The 11,173-nt window shown below is 39.3% G+C and overlaps 1 protein-coding gene across 1 annotated transcript; it reads left to right on the forward strand.

Moving 5' to 3' along the window:
* The first annotated feature begins 5,241 nt into the window (after positions 1-5,241).
* Positions 5,242-7,466, forward strand: hoxc9a (homeobox C9a). Its single transcript, XM_035657510.1, has 2 exons — positions 5,242-5,912; positions 7,021-7,466. Exons 1-2 carry the CDS (start codon positions 5,369-5,371, stop codon positions 7,263-7,265), a joined length of 789 nt encoding a protein of 262 aa, XP_035513403.1. The 5' UTR covers positions 5,242-5,368; the 3' UTR covers positions 7,266-7,466.
* Positions 7,467-11,173: the final 3,707 nt, after the last annotated feature.

An 11,173-nucleotide genomic window follows, 5' to 3' on the forward strand; every position in this document is an offset into this window, starting at 1 on the left:
TGTCCTTGTGACGCAGTCAGCATCTTCCCTGCAAGAGTGTCCAGTGTTTATACTGGTCACTATTTCCCCTTGTTTTCTCAGCCCCCCCTCCCTTTGGCGGTAGTGCAACTGGAAGAGACAGTCTGGAATCCAAAGTCACTTTCATTCAGCTCAGTGAATGAGTGTCTCCCTTGGAATGCATCACTGACAAAGACTTTACAGCGCTGGAAACAGCCCCGAGAGCTGCACAGATTCACCCTAAAACCATATACACATAAAGCAATTTATTTCACTTTGTAGTGCCGCACAGGAACTGGAGGCTTTAGAGAGCCACTTCCTTGGGACAGCTCAAACTGTGTTACTGCCACTGGCATGATCAGACATGAACCAAATATGCTAACGGATTTTCTTCTTCTTCTTTTGACACACATCAAGTTTTTCTTGTGAAATATTGTAGAAAAATTAGCACCTCGTACTTCATTTGGGATTTTCTTTTTAAAGATAAAGTTAGCAGATGATTACATTCAGAAGAGGAAGGATATTAACTTACTTTCTTTCACCGAAAGTGTTTTATTATTATTTCAAACAGTGTTGGCGAGATGAAACTCAAAATGTGGCTTTTTCTTTAAATGTTTTAATGTGAATTACTAATTGTGAATGGTCCCTATCCTCTTTGCATGGTTTGGAGCATGCGATCAACTAAGATGTGCACACGGAAACAACATTGAGGCTACAGAAATGTCCCATTTTTAAATTCAAGAGATTATTATCATTGTCCCACAGCACTCGCCTGTTTAAACCCTGCTCTGTAGGATGAGAATGCAAATGTCACTGCGGCAGGCCTAGTCACTATGTGAAAGTCAATATTGATCAGCAATAGGCGTGATAACTTGTTATGCAGAGTGTTTTGATAAAGACAAATGCTTTTGAAACAGTCTTAAAGTAGAACTTATAATTAATTGTTTTGATTCTCTGAAACAGTAATATGCGGCGGTCTGTCCTGGATGGAGAACTCTCTAATACAGTTTGAGTAATACGGATCTTTTTGTGGCCTTTCAGCTGATCTCATACACAATAACTCTTGCTTGTGGTGTGTTTTCTGTTCAGCACATGGGACGTTATAAATAACCTGATATCCACTTGGATTTTCCCATCTGCCGAGTTAAAGCACGGATAATATGGTCCAAATGTTGCCTATAGATAAACCACCAATTTGGTTAAACTGCAATGTGTGTGAGAGCAAGTTAAGTATTATCTGGAAGCTCGTGGATTAATTTAATCTGCTTATTTGTTGTGACTATTTTTGGGAGAAAATTCCATTTATTTACCGCCATTATTGAAAGAATATATGATGTGCCTTCACTCTGACATTACACAGAAGCCGGCAAATGTTACCGTTGATGTCTCATAAAAGAAAGTCATGTTACAACACATAGCTCAAATCGTTCGTTCCTTATTCACCCCCCCCAGCAATGACACAGAATGGTTGTAATGGAAATACAAACAAAGGTTAGACTCCCTTGACAATGAAGATGAATCATCTTTACCTGATCATACACAGGATATTATGTGAGCTTGATAATACGTCTGTCGAGCTCTTTCTTTCTATTTGCTTTACGATTATAAGGATGCAAGTTAATAGTCATCTGCACTCTGGTATAATCTACCATTCATAAATATTTACTGTGCTTTTTGCCAGCCTGAAGGTTTAGCTCTTTTGTTTAACCGGCGGACAAATTCATGATCATTCATGATGTTACTTTCTTTGCATTTTTACCCTTAATATTGCATTAAGGCGAAGCAGACACTTTAACAAAAGTGATCTGTAGGTATAGGATTAAAAGCGTAGGCCTATAAACAATTGTTTTGGCCAATAATTTCTAATTAACATGAAGCGTCAGTGCACTGCGGCGGCGAGAACACATCCTGTGACTCAGTGTAATGTTGTTGTCTGTTAGCGTTCATTTGAAATGTAACTGCTCAATGCTGTATAGCTTACATAAAATGCCCTATATATAAAACAAAAACAACACTGTCCACTACAATTAAGCTGTGGCCATGTGAATATTAGCCTGTAGGTCGGTGTTTTGCGTCATGCTGCACAAGTATAGCTGTCTAATGAGCATTTGTTCATTTTTTATGAATGGAAAACTTAATTGAGAAATGTCAGCCAGGTTTGTACTGTGGCGCAATGATGGTATCAGTTCCATGTATTGTCATAACCATCATTGATTAAGGAAGTCGTTATAAACGTATGAATGGCTTCGCAGTTTAGGACAAATCCAAATTTTCTCTGAATGTACTCAGATGAAAACACAGAATAGACTCTATATAGTCTTAGATAGTGTAATGATGAAGGGTGCCGTATGTTGCACGAGCTGTTGAACGACTTCAGAAGCAAATTTGTGATTTTGGACTATAATTGACTTGAATATAGACGAACAAAGAGCCCACCAGTTTTTGTAGCATTTGTCTCATTCTAACCTTTTAAGCCTGTACTACTTGCTTTAATTATCAATTTCTAGTCTTTATTTTCATACAGACCTATTGTTGATCCATATAATGATGTATCATATAAACAAAATTGACAAACCACTACTTTCTCGTTTTGTTTAGCATAGCAATGACGTGTTTCTGGGTTAAATGTTAAAGGAGAAGTGCAAACATGAAATACGAAAAGGTTTAGCGGTGCAACAAAGAGACATTTTTTCGGCAGTATAATCTTAAATGGTTTAGTTGCAACTGCAGTTGTGTCAAGTAAAAGACAAATGATATAAATAAGAAACAACAACAACAACAAAGGAATATTTAATGATGTCATCTTTATTATTATTATTATTAGAGTACAACAACCATGGTCAAACAAGTGGAATAGATAATAAAAAATAAATCCTCTCTTCTCATTAATGGAATCACACACACACACCACCACACCACCCACACACACACACACACTCACACACTAGCACACGCACACATGTACACACAACAGAGACATACACGCGCACATCCAAAACAGTAAAAAGGATTATTCACTGGATTACCCTTAGACATAGATACAAGCTATATAATGTATTTATATGGCCATATGTTAAGGTAATAAATGCTCATTGAGCACTTTTTCATTCTGCTTTAATGGCAGCAGTAGAATAAACGGACTTAGACCTTCAACCTGTATAAAGCGCACAACTTTTAAAATGTAATTTAAGATCTGGTAAATTTAGCTAATGGTTTTATTTATGTAAACATGTGGGGGAATATTTGACTGGCCACAGACTTGCGCATTCATCAGCACACTCCGGGATGCCGTTTGGCGTTATCCGGGTTAAGGTCTGGCGTCTGGCCTTTTAAATTTCATGGTTGAATCTGAACTCAGCAGTCATGACAAACATCGCACTTGCTAATGCGTATACCGGTTACATTTAGTTTTACGTCATACAGTCCAAACATTGAGTATTATATAATTTAATTCCCAAGTGTAAGGATTTTTTTAAACCAAAGTTCAATTCAGTCTAAGCTTATTAGTGACGTCATTTGGCGATGAAAAAGGCGAGATCTGTTTTAAAATCTCAACACTTTTACAGTTTGTATGGTGCAGACGCACACTGCACGCGTACTTATCACTTGGGATTTATTTTGAAATGTGTCTTTTTAGTCTCTCTGGTTAAACTGTCATTTCGTATTTTGCAATTTATGGAAGACAGTGCACGCAGTTTGGGTTAATTTCAGCAAAAGTGTGGTTTGTTGGGCTGCACTACTATAATTTTACTTTTGCACACAAGACTGTCAAGTCTATACAACCTCATATTTAGCCCCCTCAATAATTCATTTAAATTAGCCTTTTTTCTTTCTCAAACCACTCGTTTACAATAAAAGAAAAAAAAAAACATTTCAAACATCCAATTACGCACATCATCATACATATCACACAAAACAAATTGGACTACAACACACCAAAAACAGAAACATGCATACACATACGACTAAAACTCATCCCAATAACACTCCTCAGCCTCACCGTTTTTCAAAATGTACAAATATACTCCTGCACCAAAGTCACCACATGATGGAAAGCTAGCATTTACTAATGCAACATATATGTTGTTCTCTACCTCAACCAATCTGCACATGTGCATTAAACATTCAGTATTTATGCCACAATTAGTCTAATTTGTGTTCCCTGTGACATTGCTGACTTCTTCGGTTACTCTTTCTCCATCGTATATTAATATTGCATTATTTTCTGTGTCGCTGCAACCCTGCAGGGGAGTTAGGGGTTGTTTCACAGCCTACTAACTGACAAGCTACATTAGTATATTGCAGGGTAAACTCCTGCCATTAGATACAACAGTAACATTATCCCTGTTATTAAAGCTTTCATCTAGTTTGCCCTTTAACGAACCTTTTTACCTCCTCTGCAGTCTCCACTTTCCTGTCTTCGGCCTCTCTGTTTGATATGAATTGTTTCACATGCATACATACAGTGGTGGTGGTTTTATGTTGGGCGAGGAACTCGGATGCAGTCTTATTAACGACACGTTTATGAACAATCAAATGGTCCTCGTTAAAATTTATTGATGGGCATAAAATCATGAACGGTCACTAGCCGAATATAGCCCGCTGTAGTGGGCTGCTTGTCAAGAATCCGAATCCCCTCCTCTCCTATCTCCACAGATCCCATTTGGGAAATGTTTGGTTTCTTGCGCCCTCTTAAAACAGTGCAAACTTTATTGTTGGTGTATCCTGCGTCCCGTATTTTGATTCCCCCCCCCTCTTGTCTGTCTAGTCTGTATGTAGCTACTGAAGGCTTCTCTGTGTGTTTAGAAATGAACAGCATTGTACAGGAAGTTATAAACCTTTCACTTTATCAAATGTGCCGTTGGTTTGATAAAGCTAAAAGGCGTCAACGATCCAATAAACACTTTAATGAAGTAATACTATCCATTGCAATAACACGGGACTACGGTATTCGCCGGACAGAGATTGATTACACCATCAAATAGTGCCCTGCTCGGTTTTAGACGTAATGTGCGCAGGTCTGTACTGCGACTAGAGAAAGATCCACTCTGAGCACTACAAACGCATATTTCCTTTATAAAAAAAACATGGTTGTTGACGTTACCTCTAATACGTCCAAGAAAGAGAGCAAAGGAGCACATTCTTTAATCCGATTTATGTGCATTGGTATCCCAGGATAAGTGGCGCATTGATCCACTGTACAATTTTTGTGGGGGTAAATATAATCACGTGTCGGCGAGGCAGCCAATAGCAGCAAGGGAAGCGTTGAGAAATAATTACCTGCCTTGATTGTTCTATGGCTAGATAAAAAAGTACACATACACTCCATATAATAATCGGATGCATGTAAAAGAGTCGGGGAAGCTTCGACATGTCGACCACGGGTCCCATAAGTAATTATTATGTGGACTCCTTGATCAACCATGAAAACGAGGATGTCCTTGCTGCAACTCGGTTTTCGGCTCCCGGTTCGCACCCAGCCGGCCCTCGTCCGACGTCCCTAGTACCGGAGTGTGCTGACTATCCTTCCTGCAGCTTCGCACCCAAGCCACCCGTCTTCTCCACCTCCTGGGCCCCCGTACACTCCCAGTCATCAGTGGTTTACCATCCATACAGTCACCAACCTCACTTAGGCACAGACTCGAGGTATATGCGGTCATGGCTGGAGCCGATATCAGGCGCCGTGCCTTTCCATGGCTATCCGGGGAACAGCAGGCACTATGGGCTGAAGCCCGACGCCTTTCAGGAGCACAGAGCCGGCGAGTGTCTCGGCTCCAGCGGACGGACCTACACGGATTATCTGTACTGCTCATCCACTGACATCCGAGACAAGACGCAGCAGAATATCCCCTCTCCCGAGTCGGAGATCCTGGCTTCAGGGAAACATAAAGACGAGAAGCCGGAGCTAGATCCTAGTAAGTTCAAGCTCCTACAGTCTTTTACAACCTGGTGGGAGTTTTGCTTTTGGGGATTGTGTAAAACTGCGTTTGCTTAAAGGCATTTTAACGTCCTGCTTAAAGTGAAATTATAAGCTGTTTCATCCTCCCTTTTCAGCTAAGCTCTGAATCGCCTCTGCTAGGGGGGGGGAAGCTTTAGGAACTATAAAAGACAAACGCTACTAGGCTAATATTGGGGCTATAAAACCAGACGGGGTTGTAAACATGGACTCAAACCTACAGGAAGACGTTGAATTTGGAAGGGAGTCGCATAATGTGAAAAACATGCAAGGTGTTCTTTTTAAGTGAAGAGCCTAAACCGATATATGGATCAATATTCATCGGTAAATGTCTCATGATGCATTTTTACGACCATGTTTTCCACCCGTGGCTGTGCATGCGGCACATGAAGCCCTATAAGCCGACTTCAGTAGTTTTTTTCTTCTTCTTTTTTTTTGTTTGCTTTAATGTAGGCCCATGTTGGGAGTAAAATCCACATTTTTGGCTCTTTTTGATCCCCAGTGACGAAACTATATTATCCACCCACATAATAATAGGAGGATGATATGCATATTGTTACATATGAGAATTTGCACTCCTCTCTGGGTCCAAAACAAATTCACATGACTCTTCCAGCCAACTTGAGGAATGTAGGGACATACTGGAGGACTTTCACCACGGACCTGTAAAGGCTTGAACCACGGGCCATTTTATGGGCCAATAAAGTGAATAAGCGCATTGAGTATTTTACGACGGTGTTACTCACAAGTTAAGGGGACAAGGAAGCAAATCAGCGTAGGGTTGGATAGTCTGAGGCCGAGAATCTTCCCTCAAAATGTATTTAAAATGCTAAATGTTTACTATCAGCATTGCTATAATGGTAAACACCAAACATGGGTGTGATTTGACATGGTTTTCAATTGTAGTTCCTTCTGATGAGCCCACAGAATTGCTGTGAATCCAGAAGCAAATTTTCTACACTTATGTAGTAGTCATGTGTCATCGTTTCTGTTTTGAAAATGTGTATGGTGATCTAATATATTGTGTTATATTCTGTATTCACTGTAATTGTGGTTTTTATTTACAGATAACCCAGTGGCAAATTGGATACATGCCCGCTCCACAAGGAAGAAGCGATGCCCTTACACAAAGTACCAGACTCTCGAACTGGAAAAGGAGTTTTTGTTCAATATGTACCTTACTAGAGACCGCCGATTCGAGGTCGCTAGGGTCCTGAATCTGACCGAGAGGCAGGTCAAAATCTGGTTTCAGAACCGACGAATGAAGATGAAGAAAATGAACAAAGAAAAGACCGACAGCAAAGAACAATAATGTGGACTGCAGTCAGAAAACAACCATAATAATAACCACTAGTCACATGGACAGCACAGATGTACCAAAACACACAATGAACCCCCCTCTCCTTCTCTTCATATTTATCACTTTGTTGGATTTTGTATTAACCTTAACTTCGAGACTGTTTGATGCTGATTATGTTATTTTCCTGTGCACATTTATGTGTCAAGCGTTAAAGAAAAGAAGAAAAAATAAACTTTTAAGGAGATAATTACAATCTGCTTTCACTCCGAAATACCTTTATGGTTTTTTTGTAAGAGAAATTATTACAAGTGCAGTTTGGACACGTTAAAACTGTACGGAGAAAGAGAATACTTGAATTCTTTTGAATTTCACAAACCCATAATTTATGATGTGAATGTTTTTCTTTCATGTTTATTTCCTTTGTACGTTGTTGTGCAGGTGTAGTATTTTGTACAGAAACCGAAACATCTGCGATCGGACTTGTCTGTCTTGTATTTTTGTGATAGTTGTTGCTGTATTTGACTGTATTTTTCTTTTTGATTGTAGCCTACGAGTTTAACTATAGAGTGTAGATATAGATCTCTGCAAATATAAACATAATCACTAAGTGCTTGTATTCTGTATTCATTGTGGCTCGGTGTGGATATCGTATTTGCGACCAAACGCATTTAGTTACTGAGTACATGGCTGCAGACAGGGCCTAACAAACAGAATCGGTCAATATCAGCCAAACTAATTTAGTTGATTTAAAAACCGCACGAAAATGGAGTTACCTAATCACCACTGGCAGAGCTGTGCTGCAAACAGAATAGGGCTTTCTAAATAATTATGCCTCCACAATTATTTGTCTAATATGTTTTGGCCGACGAGCATTCCTCCAAGTACAGCTAAGGCCTAAATGAGCTCTGCCACTGCAAATAATGGCGAGGTCACAAAAATCAACGCTGTCAGCGCAGTTTGCCAAGACAACGTTCGTTTTAATTTAGCTTTGCATTGCTTTAAAATTTGAGCCTCCCTTAAGTCTCAGCTACCTTTATTTGCAGTTATGTATGTAAGGATATCTGCAGACACAATCTAAGAAACACACAAACTGCCTCGTTTGGTCTATAAGGGGAAAGAGAGTACATTTCTGAAAAAGCAATAAGCACCGGTTTTACAGCAAATATTTAATTCCTCTGTTGTGTTGACTGTTTCACTAATATGGATGAGCTACAGCAGGATACTCCATTTCAATTGTACACGAAGCATTTTTTAAAAGAACAATAAATGCACAATGCATGTGCGTTTTTTTTTTCCCTTTGGTGCGTGTCCTTTGTGTAGAAAGTACCCCAAAAAAATATATGTGCAGTTGTCACATTTCCAAGAACCTATCAGTTTGTCCGTATTAACCACCGCTATATTTATTTTTTTCTAAATGAACTAAAACCTCCTAAATAAACTTATAGATTGCTAGTTTTATACAGGCCCAGAGGCGGTCAGAGAACCTGACACTAAATTTAAACATTTGAGTTTTAAGTGAGAGACGATTTCCCATGTCTCGCGTTTGTTTCCTGGGATAGGCCTAAATTGCCTTTTTGTGGTGGCAAACAATACGGACAGGATGCTGTAATTTAAAAGCTCAATCCCGTGCATTTCCGCTCTGCTCGGACAAAAATGCCAGTTTTACAGCCCCTGTTGGAGCTCGGCTGTTTGTCTCAAATGCAGACGAACAAAGCAAACTCGACTAACTGGCTAGACGTCTGGGCTAAATTACTTTATGGTTTTAATGGACGCTGGTGGTGGACGCGTTCAAAGGAGAGTCATGCGCACCGTTCAGGGGACTTTTGCCTGATGGGCCAGCCGCAACCCCCCCACCACACTTCATCACATGAGTGGTCTATTAGCCTACAAATAGATGGGTGGGAAAGTCAATAGTTATTGTGCATAAATATGAGTGCTGCAGAACACTGATATCTCTTATATAATAGCAGGTAGTGGCCACGACATGAAAAGGCACAGCACAACAACTGGTTCAAGCTTTCTAGGATAAGCGGTGGATGGATGGATGTAAAACAAAGGGGACTGGAGGCATGTAGTTACATATTTTGTAGTGTAAGGATTTTTTAACTCTTGTTTATTTAAGGAAAAGGTCGGGATACATAGGCCTACAAGGTTTTGGGCAAATGGGGAGAACCTTTTCTGTCCACATCACAGTTGTTTCTGATTGGTGGATTCATTCAGGTTTAGGGACACATCTCAACACTAGATGACGCTGTCGGACCATGTTTTGAGCAGAGTCCGTGTGTTGAATGGGTCTTTTACAGCTCTGTGGCTTGGCTGAAAAATGAAGAGTAACCTATCGATGACAAAATGACAGATATGGTCACCCACCGCATTTTGTGTAATAGGCCACAGAGCAGCACTCCGGTATGCAGCGAGCTGGTTGTTGTGTTGGCCAGATAATGTGTGCATAAAAAGGATTTTTTATTTGATATTTTATTTTATTATTATTATTTATTTACTCCTGTCTTGTGAGGAATATTGTATTTTAATTTTTTTCACTTTTTCGGTTTAAAAATCACCTCAAATGTCCGTGAATTTGAAAAGTTAATTGTGATTTTTAATTGCAACCCATTATGTGTGCATTAAAAATAGGATCATTCTGCTCGGACAGACTTTAGTTTTAACAAAGGCTGCATTTAAATGGGGTAAATGGCCATTATGTGTTTGTATTCTGTGTCTGGATTAAAAAAAATATATTTGTTTTTATTTTTTATTTTGTAAATAAAAAATCATAACTCTGTTAAAATACTTGGAAAAAACAAAATAACAACAAATAATTAATAAACAGCCAGAAACAATATTTATATATAAAAATCAGACTTTAATACCAGTTCGTAAACAATTGCATCAGTAAAATCAATACCATACAACACTGACAGCAGAAATAACAGCAACAATAACAAAACATGGCCCAATAATAATCATCACCATCATAATAATAATTTTATTGACACCGTACACTTGATTAAAAAACAGCTACCTGGTCATTTATATCCTTAATATTTGACGTCTGTAGCAGCATTTCAGAGTCCCCAAGAAGTGTGCAACAATGATTGGCAATCTGCATATTTATAGAGTGTGAAAGGTCTATAAATTCGCCCAGTGCGCCTTTCATATTTTACGATGATGTGTATAAAACGTCAGTAGCCCCACAAAAACCACACTGGCATATTTGGAGAGGGAGCCCATACAACTATTGAGCTGGGAATTGTGCGCACGCTCATTGTAGCTAAACATCCAATGTAAAATTTTATGAACTCCTCCACGAGGGAGATTTACTGCTTATCCTCGTCGGTTTTACGGGGTCAGTAAGTGGCACCTAGTATTCACAGGTCGTGTTTATATTTGCGTGTGTCGTGTTTTACTGCGCATGGTGCAAGTGTGTTGCCCTGGCCTTTACTCGATTATTACACGATGAGGATGTTTTGTCTTATTTTACCTCTCTGCGTGTCATAGCTTCATTTTTGTCTCGCTTTTATGTAACATTTTGGTTTTCATGAACTTCTCAAATGCTGTGTTGACCTCCTGGAGCCCATAAAAGGTCAACTATTTTCCAGAAATTAGTGTATAACCTTCAGTAGAGCCTCTTTATACAGAGGAAACCTCCCCTGCTTTATACACCCCATAACCTCCATGCAAAGACAACAAGTTAAACTATAAATTCAGATTACAGTGGAAATGTTCCATGTGTCATAGTCTTTATATTTTAACCGTTCCTTATCTCCACTGATCAGCTTATAACAAAGCTTTTGTGATAAACATAACATTGATCATATTTAAAGCCTCTTGGGTTGTTGGTTATGATTAGTGCAGCTCCTCTCAAGGTGGATATACGTAGGGCCGACGTCTGACCGGTCGTAGAAAGATGAAGGGGTGGG

The sequence above is a fragment of the Morone saxatilis genome, unplaced genomic scaffold (genome assembly GCF_004916995.1).
Source record: "Morone saxatilis isolate NCDOM2014 unplaced genomic scaffold, NCSU_SB_2.0 Contig15, whole genome shotgun sequence".
NCBI classification, from domain to species: Eukaryota; Metazoa; Chordata; class Actinopteri; family Moronidae; genus Morone; species Morone saxatilis.